Genomic DNA, 27,736 nt, shown 5'->3' with positions numbered 1-27,736 from the left:
CATTCAGCCATCCAACCCCGCCCACATGGTATTGACGATGTATATATTACTAGTGTGTTAAGATCAGATCATTATTAGATGTTAGTATCCGATTCTCCACCAGCTCATTATTACATGTATATATTTACTAGTGTGTTAAAGGACAATATTGGTGTCAATCATTATTACATTCCAAATATAATTTTAACACAGAGATCATTGCTACGGGAGATGTGTAACAAGCACGTGAAGAAACGGGAAGTGACGCCAAACATGACAAACACGAGTTGTCCTTCTATATCGTGTCTAGATAAGGGACACGAAAAAAATAGAAAAATCCCGTGCATTCCCCCGTTTTTATGCATTCTGTTCTTAATAAAACATGGTAATGCACGGACTTTTTCTAATTTGTTCGTTATCTTTTATCTGTACTGACAGCCAATTCTTTTTTTGAATTGTCAGATATCCTCTCATCGTCTCATATAACAACTTTTCATCTTCAACTGAATTATCAGTGAAATGAAATTCGATCGTTTATCTGTTACCGCTCGTTACTTCAGCCAGTTTTATAGAAGGACAACTCGTGTTTGTCATGTTTTACGTCACTTCCCGTTTCTTCACATGCTTATTACAAATCTCCTGTGGCAATGATCTCTGTGTTAAAATTATATTTGGGATGTATTTAACGAGCTCTATCACATATTTTATAATGACTGACACCAATATTGTCCTTTAAGACTAGCTCATTATCAGATTCCTCTCCTGTTTGAAGGTAAGACCGATTTTTTTCCTGTAGTCTGGGATACGAGAGCATGGACTCACCCGTGGCCAACCGCTTTAGGGGCGGAATGATTGCTTTAAAGGAGTTTACCTTTCTGGTATAACCTTTAGTAATGCACCGTGTTTATGTTCTTGTGTAGGTTCCTATTTTATTTATGTTCCTGTTTTATATTCTTGTTCCTGATGAAAATAAATTATATATTCTGTTAAACACTGATAGTGTTACAATAGTCATTAATATGTTAAAGATACATTCCCGCGTACAAACTGGGTGATTTAATGGTATATATGGACTAAAAACATATTCAAACTAATTAATTTGTCATAATTTTGCTTCAAATCCTCCTCAAACATTGTAAATGCCAAGGAATGCCCTGCTATAAAAATTCGATCAAACCAGGTCATGTTTACGTCACGTGACTTACCTCTCTTGCAAGTCAGAGGAGATTTCATTGCATACATAAGACGATGTTGTCTTTAATCGCTTACTATAATATTACAAATATCGAATCCTAATTAAATTCTCGGATTATCCACCACCCGCGTCTTTTTCCATCATTTTTATCTCAGAAAGTGCTGTACGTCTAACTCTTCATAAGTTTATCAACTTGTACATCAAGCGCTCAATGTTCGCGTGTGACCTTTGACATTACACGTGAAGAAATTCCTAATCGTCGGGCTGTCGAATAGGGGAACCCTTACATTTTTGTAAAGTATACGCTCCATGCGTGTTTTTCGGGGAATCCAGTATTTCTCTAGTAAGATTGGATATCTCTACTTTCCATATAAATACCAAAATTGCCATACTTTTATTGGAAATAACAACCCGATAAATACTTTTCTGGGAACCCATCTTTAAGGTTTTAAAATACTGGGAATGGGATGACAATATAGTTGATTGAATGCGAAGGGTCGTTTATTTTCATTTAATTTGATGTTTACGATTACCTATGATTTTATATGCTCTTTGTCATCGAGCTTCCTACGACCGAAACGTCTGGATTGCCGACAAGCACCGGCGCACAGACTAACCTAACCGATATCCAATGTTAGGTGATAATATATTAACTTGATATGATGCGCACGGATGTATTTGGTAATCGGAGATTTGATAAGTGTATTTTGGAATCTCTAATGATTAGTTCGAAATAGAAGGTATGGTACCGCGACTTCCCAACTATAAGATTTATAGAGATATGGAAAGGAAAGAAGAGACAGTGATCAAAGCTGCCTACACCCGATCATGAAACATTAACCTACAAATATCTTGATTGATGATTCGTAGCCAAAGCTCACTTATCTAGCTAATCCTGAAAGACTTATTGTTTCAGGACACGGCATATTAATGTACGAATAGACATAGCGACATGTGGGACTGGTATACGAAATGAATTAAAATATGATTTAACGACCTACTGTTATGCACAAGCAAATGAGGTAATGTAGAGAAGTTCCAACTGGACTAATGAAGACGGACATACGACATACAGTGTGCTAATAAAGACGGGGTAATAAAGAGAGGTATAGACCACACAGTGTTCTACCGGGGGCAATATTTCCCAGACATCGGTTCTATGGCCTACTCGTCTTTCCAATTCCAACTGTCCAGGGCTCTTTTAACATGCACGTCAATATGTACAAAGAACTTTGTGTTTTCGTCGCGTCCAATCAACTAGGCGTATTTACTACATCAAGTCTTTGAGCTATTGCATCGGTATAGAATTGAATATTATATTCATAGGAAAACAGGTTACCCCCCACCCCACCCCACCCCACCCCACACACACACCCCCCACCTATTTAAGTCAAGTGGAAGTTAAATCGGTCCTCGTTCGTTCGCAGCTGATTGGAAATGGAAGACTGGGATACAGTTTTTTATTCGAGTACACAAGGAATCTACACATGGCTAGATCTAGCCCACTAACAACTGTGCCACTTTCAACTATTTACATCCCACTTCTACTCGTTGCCACTGGCAACCTTTGATAAAACTGTCCTGTTTATTTGCAATACATGCCTTAAAGTATCCGTGTATCAGAAATGTACAGAAAGAGTACTATTCATTTCTGATACACGGATACTTTTATACCGTTTTAAATACCTATCAAGCAATAAGTAGCGGACGTTTAGTCCGACCCAGATCGCAATTGATAACGATGGTTCTATACAATGTACATGAAACAACTAGTCAAAATCATAGTAACAAAACAAAATGGGGGGAACTACATGGCAGCTCAAAAACATATACAATGACATTAAATTAACATAACAACATATTACAAAAATCAATTATTATACATATCAATTGGCATCTATTTCATAATTTGGTAAATATTAATATGCAAAATATATAAATTAGAATATTGAATAATTATTTTAATTAATTGTGATGATAGAAGGCGCAGTTCTCTTGCCGGACACTTCACAGGCATTGGAAATAAGCAGGATGAAAAAAAAAACGCCTAGAAAGTGATAAACTTTATTACAAATAAATTTCAACGGAAGAACCATCCGCCGATGCATACTTTCACCAGGAATGACCCACGTTTCGCATTTCCTTTACACTACATTTAATAATATCGCAGTCCTCTACGCCATAGACAAGTTGTTTTGACGATGTGGTCTAAACAAACACGTGATTGTTTTACGCTCAGAGTATCATGAAATGTAACGTGAGGCTCAGAAAGGGATAAATAATGAAAGAGCAGAAAGTATTTGTCACTTTTCGGTTGAAACGACTCGATAATAAATACTATTTTTCACATTTTGCTTCACAATACTCGATAGAAATGTGATGTAAGTAACTTATTAGCACCTTTCCTCGGTGTATCGGTGAATATCAGGACAGTTTTGGTCGGGAGCCGCCTCGGCTCCGCCTCGGCTGGGCCCCTCGACCAAAACTGTCCTGATATTCACCGACACACCTCGGAAAGTGTGCTAATAACTACTACATACTACAATACTACAAGAAATTGTTATGAAATTGTTACCATGGTGCTAACCACATTCCTACGATAGTTATAGTCTTGCTATTACCAAGGACTGTAACGAATAGGCCCGTAGTTACGTGATACAACTTCTCACTAGCAGAATTCAGATAGATAAGATATTTTTGTATTGTAATAAACACACACGATGGCAAGAGACCTCGAATGAATCCGAGTGTACCGAATCGGTAACCATGGAGAATGACGTAATATCATTAAACAATATGTTCTAAGATAAGAAAGGTTGGTGATTGATAGAGACTATTTACACCAATAAAGTACATCGTTCTCGTCTCTAACCAACACGAACTGTTCACATTAGTTTGTTTTATGTCTTTGACTTAGGCTAGGGTTACACCGTCTGTTACGAAAATACATCGTTGAGGATTTTGAAGTTGATAAATTTACTGACTAAAGTCTAGATGAACGCTAACGACTGAGTCAGGGTATCGGTATTCGCTCTTCTGGGCCATCAATAACGGCAACTCGGCTAATGATGGCGTACTCACGACATGTAATGTGCTGTGAGATAATTTGGCCCGGGAAGAAGCCTGATTTAATGTCCACTCGAAACAAACTAGGTCATTTCGGGACTAACATATGGTTCAATTTAACTTCAGTAATTCGCATGCGCGTAGGTGTCTGTTAGCAGGACCTGGAGAAAACCCAGGAGGTTGGACAGGTGACCCTACTCCTTGTCACGTACAACCGGGGAAATGAAATAAAACCACGCCATCTGACTCAATGACAGACCTCAAGGTACAACGCGCATGCGCTAACCATTCCCCCCCCCCCCCGCAGAAGAGGAATCTGTCACAATAAACCACAGACAATGTCGTCTTCAAGAACATAAAGACACAGCAATATTCAGAATAAGTATATCTTTAAATGCTGTAGACGGGATTAATTGATTTATGTCACAAGTTTAATAAAACGTGTTGTGTTGGTTACACATCGTTGATGTTGTGTCTAAATTCGTGATGGCCAACCTTGACTTAATGGATCACAATCAATAGTAAAACTGTCTAGATTAGACACACAAAGCGACATTTACTGGGAGAGTCTATGTTCAGACCAGGGGGCTGTGGGGCGGGGGGATTCCCGCACTAGTTAGACTGCACAGTAAGGATTTAGGACATGAATTTCCCGTGTGGAATGACGTCCCAAACACAACTGGTCTGGTTTTCTCCCCGACCGCCCTGAACTCATCCTCAACCGTCTCGAAAAAACTTTCTATCAAAGGAAGGACACATCGTCGGTTTTATTGTGCCAGTTGAAGAATATAATAAGTGTTGGTTTTGTTGTGAGGTGTGTGCGTGTGTGTGTGTGTGTGTGTGTATTTTAGATTATGTGATTGATTTTAGATTATGTGATTGTGCTAGTGCCACTGGGGTCCTACGTGTACGGTAATGTGTTTTACGCACCACGGGTTTATCATCGAATGGCTGTAATCCAATTAGTCCATCACAGTGTCAGGTTTTCATACACAAATTTAGCTCATTTTTTTCTTTTAGTTTGGAATTCTGCTGTCACTGCAATTATATTAAATGCTTTTTTCCCTTTAAAAGAGGTTAAAGAGAGGGCTTGTTCTAAAGTTGTGAGAATTTAGCTTTTATTGGATATTCTACACCCTTCTCAGGACGTGGGAGTTTAACGTCCTATCGACACAAACTAAATCATTTCGGGACTTACATATGGTTCAATTTTATTTCAATAATTCTCTTGCACGTAGGGATCTGTTGCATTGAGAGGAAACCGGAGGACCAGGGGAAAACTCACGAGGTTGGATAAGTGACCCTAAGCCTTGTCATGTACAAGTGGATAATCGAAACCATTCAGTCACCCAACCCCCGGTTGTTATAGGAACTTCCGGCAAAATACTAGACTATGTCTTGAATAAGGAACACAATCGATAACAATAATTGGCTTACAAAAATCCGTTCGTTCGATAAAGGCCGGAGGGATGACCGAGGGGGGCTACATTTTTATTCCAGTCTAGACCTCCAGTCATTGCTTTTGATTTTTATTGTACGTTGTACGATACGAAGGCTATGAATATTGATTTATCATCAGTTACTGTCAAATTACTAGTATACAATACCATTTCGTTGGTTCCGGAGATTTTAACCCCTTCACCTTGATTCCATATTGCTAACTACCGGTTTGACGCAGAACTCCACCCGTGTCAACCTACCCCAAATGTCTATGTTTTAGTACGATGAAAAAAGAGAGAGTGGGAAATGCGGTTTAACGTCCAGTCCACAGAAACTAGGTCATTTCGGGACTAACATAAGATAAAATCTTATTTTAATAATTTGCATTTATTTTAGCCTTGGGAAGAAACTGTAGGACCCAGCGAAAACACACGAAGTTAGACAGGCCATCCATCTCCAAGTCCATATCCATGTCACGTACAAGTGTTTGATATATGACAAACCGTGTGATCTAACTCTAGTATGACGAAAAGAATAATAACACAAATAAAGAGTACACCATTGTAGGGGAAAACATCCAAACGTCAAAATAAATTTTCCTAAGGCTGAACACAAACAAATAAGCAAGATGACTATAACTCAATAATACGAATTGTGTTTTAATTGACACCCGTCAGTGACTAATTGTCGTCAATACGCCGATGACAGCAACATTGAAGTGGAAATTATAGACTTCAAAACAAAATGGACGGATACCTGACCTTTTCAAATGACGACTAATTAACAATTATTGGTTTAATTTGCTTTGGTTAGATTGGTTTTACACCCTTTTTCAGCTATCCCAGCTCAAGTAGTAGAAAAAAGTGTAAATATATTGCCACTCTTGTCAATATCCCCGTCTATAGCTGCCACTTACTTCACCATGCTTGTCAAAATGATCAGGAGAATTTATTATGACATTAATATTGAAAGCGATATTTTATATTTGTCAGAAAGAAACCCATTTAATTTAGTGTGCTGTGTCGATAGAGACTTGTCAAGCAACACATTTAGTTTAGCAATGAACGCACGAAAATAGGCCAAGATCGCAAATTATTACAGAACTTGATTGAAAGGACTTGTAAATAAACTGGTTAGTTCGGAGAATTTTAAGTGGTTATGTTAGCAGTGATAATAAAATCTCAAAATCTCAAGTTAATGAACCCGACTGCAATCTGATTAAAATACCGATCTATATTTCGTTTCGTTTTTTTATACTTTCGATGGCCTACACTACATGAAGATCTTTCAAGTTATAGCGATAGGTCACGTCAGGGATAAAAAAAGACAGACTTATGACCCTATGATGTCAGACATTTGATTAACCAATCAGAATTGATGTTACTAGTAGATTACCCACAGTTCCGTGCAAAACACGCCTAAAGCTCGCCGTAATAGACCGTTTCATTGGCTTATCCCTGACACCATTCAGAATACGAGTTAAATAACAACTCTTCCAGATCCAAGTGTAGTAAAGACAAGTAAAACGAAATTTTGAACTATAAAAACGAAACGAAATAGAATAACCTGTAGATGATGAAATGAATGAATTGAAATAAAATGGGCCTAACGACCTACTGTTTTGCATACGCCATACACATGAGGGGAATTTTGTACGGACAGCGGCGATACGGCCTACTCTTATATCGAATTCCAACTACCAAGGGATATTTTACGTGCACGTCAATGTGTACACGGGACCTCGGTTTTTGTCCCATTCGAACGACTAGACAGCTGTCCTTGTCAGGCTTTCCGACCTGCAGCACTGACGAGGGGAACCACGCCGGAAAATCCCGAAGAACTTTCTCGGTCAACACCGGGAGCGAACCCGCGACGTCCAGACTAGCGAGTCAGCGTCTCACTCACTTAGCCACCGTGGCTCCCCATGATGGTGATGATGAACATAATAATAATAACACTCAGAGAAAATGAGGTATTAGAATCTCAGAAGGCGTTGTTCGAAGCCATTTTCTAAGTCATATTTACTTTATATTTCACTTAAAATTTCACCACCATTGATCCGATAGACTTTCAAAGATGTACTTTTCATTCAAAGCTACCCATGTACAAGTCCCACTGGCAAATTATCTGCTTTTCTGATCTATTAAATTATTTTTTTTTGATTGGGTTCCGTATGCAAGACATTCTCGAAATCGAGAGATTCGTCGGACATTTTAAAAATTGTAGATCCAGGGAGATTGAATTTTGTTATCTGAATTGTTGTTTGGCGGATCTCATTTTCAGCCTATATTGATTAAATTCATTTTTTTGAAATTTCGTTACAGAAAAAAACCCTGAAACCTGATTATATGTCTAAAGTTCTAGTGTCTCGCACGACCCAGAACGTTGATAATACTATTATGTCACTGAGATCTAATAAAAGAGCGAGCCGTGGAATACACAGGGGAGGGGAGAATATCGTAAATTTTTCCTCCCTGAGAGGAAATCAGAATATTTTATTAAAGCTGAATCCTCGACAGTCAGGATATGATCGATACTGGAGTCATCTGTATTCCCTGGACAAATACCTTGACGTACACAGCTCCACTAATTTACTGGGCCTGATCGTAATTTAACTGCTGATTATACTAATATCCGCACTCACTGATCCATGCGTATTTTAAACAGTCAGATATCATGATATATGTATTATTGACAAAAATACAAGCCTTAGAAACCTTAGCCATTTCTTGACATTCGTAGTTCGATCCCTGCATTGGCCGAGAAAGTTCATCCAGATTTTCCGGCGTGGTTCCCCCTCGTCAGTGATGCAGGACGGAGGGCCTGACAAGGAGAGCTGTCTAGTCCTTCGGATGAGACGAAAAACCGAAGATCCCTTGGCAGTTGGAATGCGATATAAGAGTAGGCGATAGTGCCGCTGCCCGGGCAAAATATCCCTCATAGCATACTGTATGGCGTATGCCCGTCTTCATTAGCCCAGTTTAGGAGCAGAACAGTAGGACGTTAAACTCCATTTCATTTCATTTCATTTTGACATTCGTAACGGCATCATCTAATAAGCTAAACGTAACAACATACTATCAAAATTAATCTGCTACCTACTGATCCAGGACTTAAACAAAATGTGCGGTTTTCAAACAATTCGATTTCTTGATATACTTATTGAACGAAACCTAAGCCAAACGCAAACGTGACAAAATCCGTTTGCGACCTACTGATCCACTATACACATTGAACGAAACCCAAGCCAAACGCACACGTGACAAAACCGAAAGAGACCGAATGAAGCAGTTTACAGCACGAAGGAGTGGTTACGTTTCTGCAGGAGTTTAATTTCTCCCCTAAACCCCTGTGATTAGATAGAGTTGAATAATTTGTATTCAGTCAAATTATGTACCAGGCACTGTATTGCATTATGAAAGGGGTTATTCATAACCACAGTTAGGACAGGGTTAGAGTTAAGGTAATCATATATAATACGAGGTAATGGGTTAGGGTTCATAAATACATACGGTATTTACGAAGTAAACTTTATTCGTAAACACTGTGGTTACGAGTTAAACTTTACTCGTAAACACAGCAGTTACTTTATTCGTGAACACTGCGGTTACGAGATAATCTTTACTCGTAAACACCTTGGTTATGAGATAATCTTTATTCATAAACACCATGTAAACGAGTTAAACTTTACTTGTAAACACGGTAGTTACGAGATAATCTTGATTCGTAACACGGTAGTTACGAGATAATCTTGATTCGTAAACACTGTTGTTACGAGATAATCTTTATTCGTAAACACCGTTGTTACGAGATAATCTTTATTCGCAAACACGCAGGTTACGAGTTAACACAGTACTCTTTATCCGTAAACATTGCGGTTACTAATAATGTTATTTTTAAAATATAAAGTGTCGTAACGGTAATATGACATAACAATACGATAGTGAAATCCGTGATTAAGAGCCACACGATTGAAAAGTGATTGTTTTTACCTTTTTCATAATCCGGCGGTGCCCTCGGATCATATGGATCTTCAGTCGCTGACGTGTTGATCATTTGATTTAGTAGAGCTTTCCTGTAATATCAAAACAACGAAATTAAAATGGCTACCTTTGTAATACAATGTCATTTGGGATCTAAATTTTAATATTGTATTTTGAATTCATACTTTTTATTTGTATCTCATTTTGGACATATACTTAAAAGTGTCAGATTAATTGTAAAATTTAATCTGCATCAGGTGTGGGGTGTTGACATAATATTATGTAAGATTGAATGGGTTTGTCAAACATGTATCTTCGGAGTGTCTATATGACATAAGATTTAGGCTTAACACGTATCGACACCTTTTGTCTAAAGATAAGATGTGTGAATCTTAATAAATAGTTTTCATTGTTCTGATTACTAATGCTATTAACTATGGCGTGCCTATCTGACGCGACAGATATTGTTGCACCTTATAAAAAGCCTAGTTGAGAATCAGACCTAGGCAGACCTGGAGAGAGATGGGAGAGACCCGTAGAGACTTAGAGGTCTTCCGGACCTCGGGAGAGGGTCTGCCCTCGACCCCGGAGAAGTTAGGTCTTCTGAGACCTAGTAGGAGCAGCTATAGATAGACGTTACTATACCCAACCAAATGACGTTCATATGTAGAATTGTACCTGTTATCCAGTATTAATATATCTTTTTAATAAATAAGAGTTATGTATTGTATCACATACTCTTAAGTGGTGCCGTGATCGACGAACCTGTGGTTATATTACATACTCTTAAATGGTGCCGTGATCAACGAACCTGTGGTTATATTACACCTTTGATTGTGGGCAACACTAAAACCGTGGGTTATTTTACGTGGATTTGATTTGTGGGGTGACAGTTTACGCGGAGATTATCTTAGGACCCTTTTCCTTCTGAAAGCTGAAGTACGCTGCTGCCACGAATTTGAAGTGACATCTTACCAAAACGTTACACATGGGTGGACTGTAAATGAAATGGGGTTTAACGACCTACTGTTCTGCTCCGATTGGGACAGATATACACCACGCTATGGCCTACTCTTATATCGAAATCCAACTGCCAAGGGGTCTTTTACGTACACGCCAATGTGTACACGGAGCCTCGGTTTTTCGTCCCATCCGAACGACTATACGTTGTCTCTTGTCAGGCCCTCGGTCCTGCACCACTTATAAGAAGGAACCACGCCAGAAAATCCCGATGAACTTACTCGGCCAACTCAGGGATCGAACAAAGGGACCTTTAGGTTAGCATCTTACTCACTGAGCCACCGTGGCTCCGGACTGATGATGAGCCCATCGATATGGTAGACTCGCGAGCCCTTCAAGGCGTTAATGTTTTCACGTAGTTTGGGGGCCTTTTTTAATCTTGAATTTAAGTCATTGTTGATGCATTGTTAAGATTGTCACAATACGGTAGAAACACCCGGATGTGATCTAGAAAGCACCATTTACAGTCAAAAAATAATTCTACCGGATCCCCTAAATTGACGCTACATAATTTATGATTCCTTTCTGCTTTCCAATCAATTTAGTATTGCAGTAACGTTTATTTTGGAAAATATGAAAATGGCTTAAGCGATCGCAAACATTCCACGGTCAACTCTGCTTTGGCCAGCATAGATATATCAGTAGTTAAAAACAAATTAATTTCCATTGTTGTGTTTCATTTTGGCCTCGTAGCTGGGAGATACGCGCAGTTTAATGGGGTTTATCACCCAATAATACATTTTACAGTAAATATCGCTTGTGTGATAAATTTCTTAATCTACTGCGATATCTCCTTAGAAGATATCGTTTTTCATGAATTTGATTGGTCAATCAAAAAGGAACTACTTGTTTATTTTCAAAGAACAGTTCATTTTTTATTAAAAGTAACTTATTTGTTATTAAAAAGGAACTATTTTTATTTAATTGACCTTGATGGAAACACTGGGTCAATATAAAGGACTTTGCAATGGTTGAATTAATGTCAAAAAATGATGTATCACTACGCCGTAATGTAACCAGGTTCAGTAAAAGTTAAATTTATAGCAAAGAATTATATTTATTTATTTGTGCATGTAAGAAGGGATTGTGTGATAAATAAAATCTCCTACTCGTCTTTTTTGATATCAAAAAATAGGAGATTCTCTATATACTTTCTTTTCCCTGTGAACAATCGATACATTTCCTTAATGCGCATGTCTTGTAAACGTTTTTCGTAACTTGATTTACTTCATGTTCCTCAAGGAAAGACAACGAGTTTTACACCATCTTGCTGTTACTCGTTTGGTCTGAAATTCCCAAACGTTTAGGCACGTTATCTCTTTTTACCACAGACATGCGAATAATAATATTGTCCAATTAGAGGTCGTAATACACACACATAAAGGAATAGACACGTTTACAGCCATTGGAAGTTTTAAGTTGAAAAATGAAAAAGCAAACTTACTTGCATAATAGAAGAACAAAAAAGTAAATTAGAAAGGTTATGACTACGCTGTGATGTGGTTCGTAGCATTATCATAGCGGAAAAGCTGAAGTTGAAGAGAACAAGTTCCAGCATCCTTGACACTGAACGAACCACCTTGCAACTCGATTATTAGGAGACATTTCAGTTGGAAAGCGCGAGACGTAGTATTCGCGATATTTTCTATCGGGTTATGGGGGGGGGGGGTCTAAATATTAAGGCCGCCTGCAAATTTCGTCAAGTTCATGCGATGTAAACAGGGTTGGGATTGTTATCGAGGATTGGGGTTAGGGCTAGGGTTAGTGCTAGCCCTGTTTACATCTCGTGACTTTGACGAAATCAACAGGTTAACCTAGAGCTGGATCCTTAACCAATCGACATTACGTGCAGGCCTTGATAAGATGTAATAGTGCGGACTCAAAGCGAGATTAAGCCTTTCTATTCAAGAGGTTTTACTGCGGCTTTTTTTAATATTTACTATACTTATTTATTATTGGGTTGCATGTCAGTTAACAACACGACTGGCTCTTATCATGTTATCTGATATTTGAGGGCACACACACACACACCATCTTACACACACAAACACCCACACGCACACACACCCATGCACTATCCATTTGTTTGCTAGGTGTGTATGACATTGGATGAGTTTAGTGAATTATCCGGTCACCGTAACTGTTGGTTCTGTTTTAGAATAAAACCTCTTGAATATTACGTGTCATATTGGCTTATTGAAGAGTTTGCATGCCAGAGTCAGTGTTAGACCGGATCTAATCTGAATTACTCAATAATAGCTATTTATTTTTCACATATTTAATACGGTCTCATGAGAATAAAATCACGATTTTAATGCCGACATGTTTTTAAGTTAATCAAAGAGAAAAGGAAATAGCCTTTATATATTTTATTTAGAAGAGTTCTGTTGGCTCACTAATCCCGAGGGTCATCGGCTCGATCCCGGTGTTGGTCGAGAAAATTCGCTGGGGTTTTCCAGCGTGGTTTCCCTTGTCGATGATGCAGAAGGGAGCGCCTAGTAAAGAACACCGTCTAGTTGTTTGGATGGTACGGAAAACCGAGGTCCCGTGTACACCATGGCGTGCACGTAAAAGAACCCTTGACAGTTAGTATTATATTGCTGTCTTTAACAGCATGACGTATGCTCATCAATTAACAAAGTTGGGACAGAAGAGTATGCCGTCAAACCCTATTTCATCCATGCATTTATTCAGTTGGCCAAAATCCGTTATCTGAGTTCCGAAGTGCCCCCCCCCCCTCTGTCAGTGGTGCAGGACGGAGGTCTGACAAGGAGAGCTGTCCAGTCATTTGGATGGGACGAAAAACCTAGACCCCTTGTATACATTGGCGTGTACGTAAAAGATCCATTGATAGTTGGAATTCGATATAAGAGTAGGCCGTAGTACCGGTGCCTGGGCATAATTTCCCCCATAGCTTACTGACGTATGCCCGTCTTTATTAGCCCGGTCGGAGCAGAACAGTAGGACGTTAAACCCCATTTCATTTTATTTCGTTATAGGTTGAATAACCGCTGTCTGGATTACAACGTAAAAAGACAGTGGTGTACGTGTTAAACGCACTTTATAATTTCCCAACTTGGTAATAAATAAAAGAGTAATTGTATTTTACTGCCAATATAATATATGATGATATCTTTATTACATCCCTGTGAGGATTGGCTTTATTACACTTTGCTAGAATTATACCGGATAAATAAAGTACTACTTATGTTGAGAATACATATTTAAATATAAATAAAATCCCCACCCCCCACCCCACACCCTCACACCCTCACACCCTCATCTCTCAATGACAGACCTCAGTGGTGACTAGTCGGCCACCCCCTAAAATCCAAAAAGAAACAATTTACACATCAAAATATGTTAGAAAAGGCCGATGTCTCCCGTATGTTTATGACGGTATATTATAGTCTTACCTTGTTAATTCTGGTTTTATATGAACATGATGTGTAGCTGCCGACACAGACACATCTGGATATATTCCAACAAATAAAACCAGAATACCCAAATATAGAGACGACAGCTTTATACAAATCATTTCTTTACTTATTTCGATATTTAACCTGAAAAGATAAAAAACATAATAGGACTTTTGAAATCAGGATTTAAATTTATGCTTAAACACTGACGGTCAGAATAACCAAGGTGAACCATTTCCCGTTTCTAAAAACGCTTTCAGCTTAAAATTACAGAAACCCACCGATCACTCGAGAACACCGCAATAATATCAGCTGACACATTTGGCTGCTTCATCACATAATGGCGTCCGAACGACCAGTTGTGGTTCCGTGCAATGCCTTCCTGATAAGGGGAAACCTATCAAGAAAATCACTAGGAACATTAACAACCTACCACTGGGGCAAATAAGAGATCTCCCCCGTATCGAGGCACCGCCTTATCCGCTGAGACACAGCAGCTCGATACGTACCGTGTAAAATATGGGACTCTCCCTTTAAAATCTAAATGATCAATGCTCCGGTTTCTAATAATTGGCTGTTTATTTAACAGACAATATTGAAATACAGATACACAGCAATCCTCGCTGATATCTGATATTCTGTCTTTCATTCATTTATGCAAGGTTTTTTGCTTTTGTGCAGCAAAATCGTTATTGCTATCGTAAAAATAATTGACTATAACATCAAATACCGAACTTTGACATTTATTGCTATTACAAACAATCCACTTTTTGTTTTACACTGATATTTTATGAAAACATTATACCGATGTCAATAAATAATTCCCTTCATTTATTATGTGGAAACTAATGAATAAAAAGTTTGCCCCCGAACGATAACACAAGCCAATAAAATGGAATATTTATATTATTTTCTTGACTGCTGAATACCTGTGCTTAAAGGGACTATCCCGATTTGAACAGAGTCTCAAAAATAAAAGTCCTAGTACATTTGAAACTTAAGCGCCAAAATATAGAGGAATGGTGTGTTTACCTTGTCCCAAAAATTCAGCTTATTTAGTCGTTTGGACGTGAACGTCATAAATGCTTATCCGGACACGTAACCCTTTTAAGATTTCTGGTCATTTTTTCGTTGGGTGACCTGATAATCGATTCCCATTCCTTGAGAGGTTTATACAATGAATGATCCATGTGCTGCACTTGATAACGAAAGTTAAATTTCACCTACACATTAATTTTATAAAGTAAAAGTCTGATTTATCCATAAACCGCATAATACAGTTTGGTACACCGGTCTCCATTTCCAGATGAAGACCGACAGGTTTAAGTTGTTTGAAAACGTATCACAAATATTGAGTTAGTTGCTCAGCCCTTTGGTAGAGGATTTTAAGGGATTTTAACACAAAATTAAGCAGTTTTATTCTCCGACATATTATCGGGATTGGCCCTTTAAAAACGCATTATCGTTGGTTTCTTTTCTTACATCATATATTATATTAATTATTAAAATGAAATGAAATGGGGTTTAACGTCCTACTGTTCTGCTCCTATGCTGGGCTATATTAATTATTATTTAGAAATTTCGTCACATGACAAACCCGTATTCATCTCTCTGGGTCATCGGATGGCTACGATATCTTTAAATATTTAAAATGGATAAAAACATTCGCATCATTTAAAATATAACAATAAAATGAATAAAGAGCACTTTTGGTTATTATCGTAGCCATTATATTTGACAATCGAGACTATATAGTTTAAACTTTAAACATTAATAACTTTGCTCAGAATAAAGTAATGTAATTGAAAGTTTCAATATATTCATTTTTCATTATCTAGCCAAAACGGTCAGCTCTAATGCACCTTTAATCCATCACATCAACCAGAAAACGGATTATATAATAACTCTTCCAGATCCTCGTGCAGTAAAGACAAGTAAAACGATATTTTAAACTATATAAAAAGAAATGAAATAGGATCTGGATTATGTTATTCTTTAAATAACATTTAGTAATTGGGACATAATCAATTACATTAAAAGCTTTATGCTGTTTAGATATAAATGGCTGTTTTTCTGGATTCAGTTTTGGTTTATGTCTTCTCATGTTGATCGCTTCGTGTTCTATTTCTGTTGGATAAAGTTTTTTAATGACACAAACGCGCGTGGTGAGTAAGCGCGTGTGGTGCTTATTGAATATACTATAGGCTAGTTCCAATGTAATACGATCTTAATTATACAACAGTGGCATTTGCATTTCATAACTACAAAACAATCTACGATCATGAACTAGTTACGTACGAACTATAACATACATTGACTAAAAACATTTCATAACCATAAAACAATCAACATTAACAAGTTACGTTACAAACAATAACAACCATTAGCTCTACACTAAAAACATTCGTAACTAGAAAATAATCTACCTATAAAACAAACAATAACAAACATTCACTCAGTACAATAAAGACATTTAGATCTAAAAAAAAACAACACAAAACAATCTACATCCATGAACAACTTCGGGTACAAACGATAACAATTAATCTCTAACCCAGTACTATAACCATGAACTGAAATGGGGTTTAACGTCCTACTGTTCTGCTCCGACTGGGCATACGCCATACGATATGCCATGCGGGAATTTTGCCTGGACAGCGGCACTAAGGCATACTCTTATATCGAATTCCAATTGCTAAGGGATTTTTTACGTGCACGCCAATGTGTACACGGGGACGCGTTTTTTTTGTCCCATCCGAACGACTATACGTCGTCCCTTGCCAGGCCCTCTGTCCTGCACCACTGAAAAGGAGGATGTATACTGGAAATCCCGATGAACTTTCTTACTATATAACCAATACCAGCCCACAATAAAGACATTGAGAACGTATTTATGAACTACTAGCAGGATACCCGGCTTCGCTCGGGGGTCATAACTCCGAAACCGGAAGTGATAGACTAACGCCACCTGGCCTATGTAGCCGCCACCCCGAACAGACAGACAGACAGACAGACAAACGACAGTCACAAATATATATATATAGAAGATAGATTATGTGTAACAGTTATGCTGTTGATACGTTAATAACCTATTTCGCATACTTACAAAGTGTAGTGTAATATTTCGAGAGATTATATTTACATTTTACCTACAAATTCCGGTAATCGAATTTTTCATGACTATCATTAGCGTAAATTACCAATTACTGGCACCAATGGTTTCCATTAGTTGACCTTGACGATGACCTTATATTGACTGTATACCTAGTGTGACTGTACAGTAATACGATTATCCATTAACACCACTACATCTGCTAGTCATGTTGTAATTTTCTTCTTAACAAAATTACTACCATTGATACTATTTGGTATACGATAACAGATTAGCTACTTTCAATTAAAGATCAGACCGAGTTCACCTAATTATTAAAACAAAATTCCCACCAAGTACCCGAATCTCTGACTCAATACCATCCATAGTCTTCCACATTAAAAACACGAATTAGAATTCAATATTGGTCCATGTTTTTATCTTATCGTGAAAATGTCCCATCCCAATATCCAATATTAAAGACCAAATGAACATTTTTAAACCAGTGTGCGACATCCGTTTCTCTGTGGTCTTGAGGAACATTTGTAATGGAGCGCCTTGATGTACGGAGCAAATAGTCAGTGTGTCACTGGAATTTCAAACTGTACTCCCGATGTAGACTGAACAAACCAGGAGGGAATGGGTGACATTCCATTTGGACTTCTCGCATATTTCACCGAACATAACTCATTAGAAATTACATTATGTTTTAAAAATTGAATATAAATCAGTTTTTATTCATTCATTTTTTTTTACCCATTTTCTTCCATTTTATGTTCCAAAAAGGTTCAGCTCCTTAAACTCAAAGTATTTCGCAATGATGTTGTCTGGGCTCACTGGAGACCAGTATAGGTTACATTGTATACTACTTATAACTAATGAAATGGGGTTTAACGTCCTACTACTACTTATAACAGATTTAACAGATCCGTATCAGAGAGAGAGAGAGAGAGAGAGGGGGGGGGGGTTAACGCCCACTCGTCACAGACTAGGTCATTTCGGGACTAAGACATGGTTCAATTTTATTTTTATAATTCGCTTGCGCGTAGGGGTCTTTAGCAGTGGGAGGAAACCGGGGGACCCGGAGGAAACCCACGAGGTTGGATAGGCGACCCTACTCCTTGTCACGTATAACCGGGGAATCTAAACCTCGCCCGTTGACTCAATGACAGACCATATGATACAGCGCACAGGCTAACCATTCGGCCATCCAACCTCGCCGATCTGTATCGGAGCCAAAGATGGGTAGATCGTTGAATGATATCCCATTTGATCACCGATCGATGTTACTGGATAATCAAATAAAGCAATAAATGAACATTATTTGTTTACGGTCTAGTAGAGATTGTAAAAGCATTAATGCTTCTTTGAATTGTAGCTAGACCAAGTTAAAGAAACATTCTACAATTGTCATGTAAGAGATTGTGGCATGGTTGAATCTTGAAACAGTTGGTCTGGTTGAATCCTGAACATATGGAAGTGGGAGACAAGCGCTACCCTTCTTGTTATTATGTTGTTCTTGGGTGGGGGTGGGGGGTATATACTCGGTTCCAGATCCATAGTCCACTTGTGCTAATGTTGGTTTAGAAACCAGACAACTGTATACTGAAAAATGACAGTGCACACTGTGTTTTATCCTTGGTGGAAATTTGACTGGCCGAGTGCTATATCACCCGTGCTATGGACCCCCGCCGAGCCCCCATCACCGATAAAGATCCGTGTACGTTATCCCCGCCACAACTCACCGATAAAGACCAATGTGCGTTAAACCACATCTCTCAAAATCAAATTAAAAGCATCTTTGTTGTGAAATATCCGTTATTCCAGTATAGAATCCAAAGAACACCTTTTTATATTCTACATTTAGAAACAAACATTATGAATTATTATCATGAAATACTTTCAACTAATGACGAATCATAAATATGCATTATGGATTTCTAAAAGAAACCATTTTTTAAATTCCACAATGAATTCTGTTATGTAAATCATTTAATATGTTAACGAAATCAAAAAACAAAATTACTCAACAATAATTATTATCGGAACGTTTTGAAACGTAAACAACAAGGCAAAAACTTCGGTATTTTTCAAGCCTGGTAGTGGTTTGACACATTCTGCACACAGAGAACTATCTACTTTACTTCAAGAATAGATCTCTGCCCTAAATGGTCGCCATATACAACTTTTAGTTTACTACTGTTGTATCATGCGGTCCTTCATCTGTTATACACAAAAAGACTAATTAAACCTTTTCCATTTTTTGAAAAAATGAAACCAGAATATATACTTCTCTAAAATTCTCGAAATATACTTAGTGTTTTCAACTAAAATCGTCGATTTAGGACTTGAAATGTCGGCCAATCCGCTTAGTGTCTGTTCTGAAGCGGAGGTATGGTAGACAGACAGTATAAGTATGCGTTTAACAGTGATAAGGCACACGGCGTTGATAAGGTGAAACGTAAAACCAGCTTCACGGTTTCTACCAGTGTAAACCTGGGCTTGCGCATACGATTCCATAACAAACGGAAATTGGAGACGAATAATCAGAAACGCGGCTGTCAGGGTAAAATACTCCTCGCATTGTGAGAGAGAGAGAGAAATGGGGTTTAACGTCCACCCGACACAAAAATACTATTGTGCTGACGAAATATATAAAACCTTATTCTATCACGCCAACCGCTCGAACGCCTACAAAAATGGATCATCTTAACAAAGGGCAATAACATTGCATTGTTGGCGTGTACCAAAAAAGGTGAAATTCGATCAAATTAAACCAATATTTCAATTCGCAAGTGTTATGCGAGCTATTATTGCCTAACATTCCAGAACATATTAACGCTACATTATTCAAATCGACCATGTCTAACATAAGATCTTGTCAGTTAAAGTTTACATTGGCTTCTGTTTTTATTGCATTTCATCATCTTTAAGCATATTAAATAGTAATAATGATCCAGCCAACTTTTGGCTACACGTTACTTCATTCTTCAAACAGGTTGTTTTTTTTTTATAAAACTGATTACATTGTAATAGGAATATATATTAATTTTTGAGATAAAGTACGTGAACGATTTAGCTAGAAAACATAATATCGTTTATCATTTAGTTGGAAAGTTCAGAGAGAGAGAGAGAGAAAGGGGGAGAGGGAGAGGGAGAGAGAGAGGATAGGAGAGAGAGAGAGAAAGAGAGAGAGAGAGAGAGAGAGAGAGAGATGGGGTTTTACGCAGGTTTTACGTCCACTCGACACAAACTAGGCCATTTCGGGAGTAACACATGGTTAAATGTTTTATTTCAATACATTCGCTTGCGCGTAGGGGTCTTTAGCAGTGGGAGTAAACCGGAGGATCCGGAGACAACCCACGCCAGTTGACTCAATGGAAGACCTTATGATATAGCGCGCACGTGCTAACCATTCGGCTATCAAGTGGCATCAACCCCCCTGGAAAGTTCAGACAATTACCAATTGTTTTGTACGCTGGTAGTATCTAAGATATTTATAACCTCAACAACAGACATGAACTTTTGTATCGCTCTAGACCATTTTGTGTACGGTCTACCGATAATTACACGCACTCCTTTAGTACACACATCTTTTCTGTCAACATGACAACACTAACCATTATTTGTTACATACATATTTGTATAAATAAGTAATACCCCCAAACGTAATGGCCGGGAAAACGGTTATACCTTATCGCATCAAAGGATTTTCAGTAAAACAAAAATACCAAATAATTCATTATCTGTCATGCTTAGTCGTAAAACAAATCAATAAAAACCCTGCAGCCATATCCGGCCTGATTTATAAGGAGTTTGTTTACCTTAGCTCATGATAATTATGACATACATACCCAACTGGAGAGTTATGTCCTTTGGGATGGCGCTAGATATGACGTATCCTGGAAACCCGACTACACAAAAACATTCCTTGTGAATATTTCATACAAATTAGGTAATATGATAGAACTTATAAATCAATCGGTTTTTGCTCAACTTAATTATTGCATATTAATATTTTATTCTATATATGCTGTTATAGTGTGGTGTTCAAGTTGTAATGGTACAACAATCGCCCCAGTCTTTGCTATACTTAATTATTGCATATTAATAATTTATATAGTGTGGTGTTCAAGTAGGTTGTATTTGAAGTTATGGGTACAAGAATCGTTCCGGTTTGACTGTAAATGCTTTATGTTATCCATTATATCATATTCGACTGTTTTCGCCTGTCTAGCATAAAGACATGGCCTACTTACTAATATAAAAATACACAGGACAACAGATTGGGGTAGGGGAGTTGGGATGACACGCTTCGGCCTCTAGCTGGTCGGTCACCTCTGGCTTGCGGTTGTGGTTTCAATCCTTGGTGTGAGCGTATGTGGCTTGGAGATAGGGGCGACTTCTCAACCTCGTGGGTTTACTCCGGGAACTCCGGTTTCCTCCCACAGGCCGGAGGCATGTTAGTTCTGGGAATCAAGGGGCTCAAACTACGGTGTCGCTAAGGGCAGAAGCCTGAAGCATGGTACGCGGTACGTGTGGGGATATTTAGAGATCATTCGTAGGGTTTTTCTGAGGATTGAGGAATGAAGCATGGTACTTGTGGGGATTAAGGGACCAAATCTACTGTATTTATCCGGGTTAATATCTGAAGCATGGTACTTGTGGGGATTAAGAGATCAAAGCTACTGTATCTATCGGGGCTATTACCTATGGTGGCTGTTAGCGGCCATTCAAATGAATCTAAATCGTCGCCTTGTGAAGAAGGCGACAAGTCGACAAGTCGACAAAATCAACCCACCAACACGACAAAATAACCCGACGATCGTCGCCTTCATTTCGTCGACTTTCAGGGTTAATTCTGACCAATTATTTCGACTTATTCACAACCCGACAAATCGACAAGTCGACAAAATACAATTATTTCGACTTGTCGTGCGGCGACTTGTCGCCTCGGAGGTCAAACACTCGAGCTTGCGCATTTGCTGATTGGATAACTTGCATGCGCACAGATTAACGTCCGAGGCGACAAGTCGCCGCACGACAAGTCGAAATAATTGTATTTTGTCGACTTGTTGACTTGTCGACCTGTCGGGTTGTGAATAAGTCGACAGAATTGACCCGACAAGTCGACGAAATGAAGGCGACGATCGTCGGGTTATTTTGTCGTGTTGGCGGGTTGATTTCGTCGACTTGTCGACTTGTCGCCTTCTTCACAAGGCGACGATTTAGATGACATTTGAATGGCCGCTAACAGCCACCATAAATACCTGTAGCATGGTACTTGTGTGGGGGTTAAAGAACCTAAGCTACGGTATCTCTCGGGCAGATGTCCTGTCCCTAAGGTCTATACAACGACTTCGACCGCTAAACACTCACCTTCAATTTATGTTTGAATATGGATAAATATTTGGTGCTATAATTACTTAGGTGTGGATAAATATTTGTGTTATATTACGTCCACACGTAATGTAATTCCTCGGGATAATCTAAGAATGTAAATACAGACATATTATATGTATATTGGCATATTGGCGTCTGGACAATAAATCTATAGAATTCAAGTTCACTAAGGTCAAAACGTGCTTCTTCGCACCATAAATAAAGAGCAATTACTTGTCTCCCTGAATAAACGAGCCTGCTAACTTCACTTCTAGTCTATTAAAACTCGCGTATATATCTATCATTCGATGCGTAAGCCTACAAAGGTAAAGTAATTTCATTCAATTTAAAGGGACTATCCTGATTGGAACAGAGTCTCAAAACTAAAGGTTCGAATACGTATAAAATTTAAGCGCCAAAATATAGAGGAATGGTGTATTTACCGTATCTCAAAATTTCAGCTCAAAATATTGAGTTGTTTGGACGTGAACGTCAAAATTCCTTATCCGGACACGTAACCCTTTTAAGATTTTGGGTCAATTTTTTCGTTGGGTGACCTGATAATCAACCCCGTTCCTTTAGAGGTCTCTGCATTGAGTGACCCATGTGCTGTACTTGATAACGAAAGGTAAATTTCACCTACACATTTTTTGTATAAAATAAAAGTCTGGTTTTATCCAGACAGTGCATAATACAGCTTGGGGCACCAGTTAAGTTGTTTGAAAACGTATCACAAATATTGAGTTAGTTGCTCGGCCCTAAGGTAGAGAATTTTAAGGGATTTTAACACAAAATTAAGCAGTTTAATTCTCCAAAATATTATCGGGATTGGCCCTTTAAACAACGGTAAATGTATTGACCCCTCCCGGTGACTACAATATGAAATGAAATGGGGTTTAACGTCCTGCTCCGAACTGGGCTAATGAAGACGGCACACGCCATACAGTGTGCTATGAGGGAAAGTTTGCCCGGACAGCGGCACTACGACCTACTCTTATATCGAATTCCAACTGTCAAGGGATCTTTTACTTGCGCGCAAATGTGTACACGGGACAGCTGTCCTTGTCAAGCCCTGCATCACTGATAAGGGAGAACCACGCCGGAAAATCTGGATGGACTTTCTCGGCCAATGCAGTGATCGAACACCCGACTTCCAGGCTTTATTTCATCGAGAAGCAAGAAAACTTATATTTTCACAAATGCGTAGCATGAGTGAAAATATAAACGTTTTCTTGCTTAGAGATGAAATAAAATATGTTATTCACTCTAAAACGACAAATGTTCTATTTATTTTACAATTTTACAATCATTTTAGGTAAAACCAACATGGACTACTTTGTCCGCTTCTAGCCCGTGGAATAACACTTTTATTTCACTGATAAAACGCGGTATTCCACTACTGATCATAAAATAAATGGTGTTATACAATCACCTTTTTATATGAGCTCAAGAAAACTCGTTGAAATAATTATTTTCCTTGTGGTGTACTCAGTTGTATCTCTTGGCCTTGGATTAGCTTTACAATCGACAATATTGCAATGGTGAATCCAGTCTAATGAGTCAGATTTGTATAACAAAAAAGAGTTTATTTTTTTTATCGGGCAGTTCAAATTTACTTTAAGTCTGAGACCGGCTCCACCATGCAAACTCTTCATTAAAAATCTCCAGTTACACGTTAAGTTTTATCAGAAGACAAAACTCCACGGTTACGTTGACCTGAAAGATTGCTAAACTCAACCAATGTCACAGACACCTAGCAAACAGCAGGAGGTCAGGAAAATTTTCTAACCAAGCTATACAAACGCCATGGAGTCAATAGGCACACCGCCTTGATACTCCTTGAAGCCTTCCTAAATTGTACAGGGTATTCATTTGTAAAGAGGGTTTATTGCAAACATTACAGCAAAAGTGGCCCATTACCATCCTCAGATAACACAGATTTAAGGCAATATTTAATTGTAGATCATATGTAAAATTCGAACCATCTTAGTACCCTACAGAATTATCCAAACCTTCACGACAATCTATTTAGTAGAATTTGTGGTATTGGGTGGATCGCTCAAATCATGCTCAACATCGACACTCACACACTGTTACCTAAGAACCAAAAAACCCACAACAGAGCACGCCACGGATTGCAATTCACAATATATATCGTTCCGAAACATTTAAAACATGGCAATAAAATTATTCTGATACAATCAGCGATATATTATTATAACTGAGATGATATCTTTAGTTATACTAGTGTATAAAATGACAAAGCTAAAAAGATGAAATAAAGTTCACTGGTTGATCGGGATCTTTTGTACATACTGCCGATCAGTAAGACGCAGATTCGCTAATCTAGCGGTCCTGTGATCGATCCAAGTGTTGCCAAGAGCCTGGCAAGGGATAACGTATAGTCGTTCGGGTGGCACGAAAAACTGAGGTCACGTGTACCCATTGGCGGGCACGTAAAAGAACCCGTTCTAGTTGGTTACGAGTAGACCATAGCATCGCCACCTTGACAAACTTTTCCCTATTAACACACTGTAAACCAGCCTTCAGTACCCCAGTTAGTGCAGAACTGTATTTCATTTCGTATAATGCCGATCTAACAAGATAATTGCTAAATAGTTATGTTCATATGGAAAGAAGTTATAAGAATACGTGCAATGGAAAACACCATACGTAAACAAACAGGCAACCAAGGATAAATCTTCAGACAAGACGCATCACACACGTAAACAACCTGGAGACAAACCTGCGGACAAGACGCATCACACACGTAAACAACCTGGAGACAAACCTGCGGACAAGACGCATCACACACGTAAACAACCTGGAGACAAACCTGCGGACAAGACGCATCACACACGTAAACAACCTGGAGACAAACCTGCGGACAAGACGCATCACACACGTAAACAACCTGGAGACAAACCTGCGGACAAGACGCATCACACACGTAAACAACCTGGAGACAAACCTGCGGACAAGACGCATCACACACGTAAACAACCTGGAGATAAACCTGCGGACAAGACGCATCACACACGTAAACAACCTGGAGACAAACCTGCGGACAAGACGCATCAGACATGGACATTGAAGCTAATCAATAATAAAAGTAATATCAAATCAAGTGAATAAATTCGAAGGCTAATTCGTCTATTCCCGGGCCTGCGGTGATACTTCACGAAGAATGAAAACAAATCCAGTACAGTACAGTACAATAAAGCATGATGATAGTATTTCATGGTCTATTTTATGTATAATTTTGGCTAGTCTCTCTAATGTTGCCTAATATTAAAAAAATCTTACTATGCTTGTATATGTATAATTATTAACTACTATATATACTGTACATTTTCACCCATTTTATTATATTTATATAATATTATGTGTTTGTCATTTTAACTATGTATATACACCCATTTTGCATTAATAATATATCTACAAATTATTATTTAGGGAGAGGGGTTTTACATAGGCTAAGCCTGTTCCCCAATCCCATTCAGACACAGGGCCGTAACTAGCTCAGAGCAACGAGGGGGGCGAGAAGTGTTCTCAGGGGGTGCTGTAAAATTGACTCACAATGTATATCTTTTGTTTTTATGGTCGATAATTTTTTCACAGGGGTGGGGTGGGGAGTGGGTGGGAAAGCCCCCTGCCCCCCCTAGTTACGGGCCTGTTCAGAGAACCTGAATAAAAGTATGGTTTTAAAAAAAAGAAGTTGTTATTGATTCGTTGCAGTTAGTAACAAATGACTGAAGCCAGGGACAGTGTTGAATCTGTCGCCTTCGTTTACTAATGTTATAACGATCACGAGTATTTATTGTTACTGATGGTGCTCGAGAAATGGAGAAAACTGGCGATAAAATAGATGAATAATTCACACTGAGAGAGAATAGACACACTTTAAGACTGTGATACGGTCACATAAATCTTTGTAGTGTCAATAAATTCTACGAGTTAAGACGTGAACTCGTCGTCTCTCGAGAATCCATCTGTCCATCTGTTTTAATCTGGTTAATTTGTCTTCTACAGAAACCCCGTTAACTTCAATCCAATTATTCTACATGTAAACCAATAAACTGTTCCAGATTATAGTATATTAAACTCTACCCACAGTACCATTGACCAGGTTTCGCTCTATGGTGGTAGTCAGCTTGCTCCTGAGATATAAACGTTCGGGCGATCTGTCGATAATGGATACGTGTAGTTTGTATTTTGTTTTCGGGTCGATAGATGTTGTGCGCCCCCGAATGTCAATACTTGTTTTCTCACTGATTGCTATAGCCAAAGAACTTTACAACATTCGAAACACTCATGTTAGCCCACCAGATAGACCTTTCTTCTTTCTTCATTAGCCCAGTCGGAGCAGAACAGTAGGCCGTTAAACCCCATTTCATTTAATTTCCTCCACAGAGAGAGAGAGAGAGAGAGAGAGAGAGAGAGACCCACTCCCTTCACATTTTAAACCACTGGACGGCTGATTATCTGACATTCAGTGACTTAAGCCTCGAATAGCCAGGTCAAACCTACGCTCCCCCCCCCCTTTAAACCAAGCCACTTCTTTTTTGAATATATCAAGTGGCTTACAAGTTTTGGTGGTACATTTGTATGTTAGATATAACGGTTTAATTTAGACCAACCTCACACTTGGTTTTATATTGAGAATCATTGTTGATCACCTAGTGACAGTTCAAGCAGCTGTTGAGGACAAATGAACATTGTAAGAAGGCGTAGAATTACAGGAGCTAATCTGGTGCGTTATCTGAAACCTGACTAAGATTTGAAAAAATCCAAAACAATTAGTTTGACCGACTACTGGTAATAGAGAATATATCTCATAGATTATGTACCGATTGAACTGGGTCTTTAGGGTAGCTTTGAGCTATCAGGGTGCCTTTCTTTACAACCAAGATTTTGTAAAGATCAGAGAGAGAGAGAGAGGAGAGAGAGAGAGAGAGAGAGAGAGAGAGGAGAGAGAGAGAGAGGGGTGTTAACGCCCACTCGACACAAACTAGGGCATTTCAGGACTAACATATGGTTCAATTTTATCTTAATAATTCGCTTCCGCGTAGGGGTCTTTAGCAGTGGAAGGAAACCGGAGGACCCGGAGAAACCCACGATGTTGGACAGGTGACCCTACTCCTTGTCACGTACAACCGGG

General features: G+C 38.6%; 1 protein-coding gene across 1 annotated transcript in view; it reads right to left on the bottom strand.

Moving 5' to 3' along the window:
• LOC126830136 (glycine receptor subunit alpha-2) overlaps positions 1 to 27,736 on the bottom strand; it is an 81,990-nt gene that overhangs the window by 24,542 nt on the left and 29,712 nt on the right. The window contains exons 2-3 of the mRNA XM_050560398.2: positions 14,100 to 14,246; positions 9,673 to 9,755 (exon numbers count right to left, since the gene is read on the bottom strand). Of these exons, the coding sequence (XP_050416355.1) occupies positions 9,673 to 9,755; positions 14,100 to 14,221 (205 nt within the window). The 5' untranslated portion in view covers positions 14,222 to 14,246. The remainder of the gene's footprint in view (positions 1 to 9,672; positions 9,756 to 14,099; positions 14,247 to 27,736) is intronic.

This window comes from Patella vulgata, chromosome 8 (assembly GCF_932274485.2).
Source record: "Patella vulgata chromosome 8, xgPatVulg1.2, whole genome shotgun sequence".
Classification (NCBI taxonomy): domain Eukaryota; kingdom Metazoa; phylum Mollusca; class Gastropoda; family Patellidae; genus Patella; species Patella vulgata.
The sequence above is the reverse complement of the archived record's forward strand: the minus strand, read 5'-3'. Positions and strand labels throughout refer to the sequence as shown.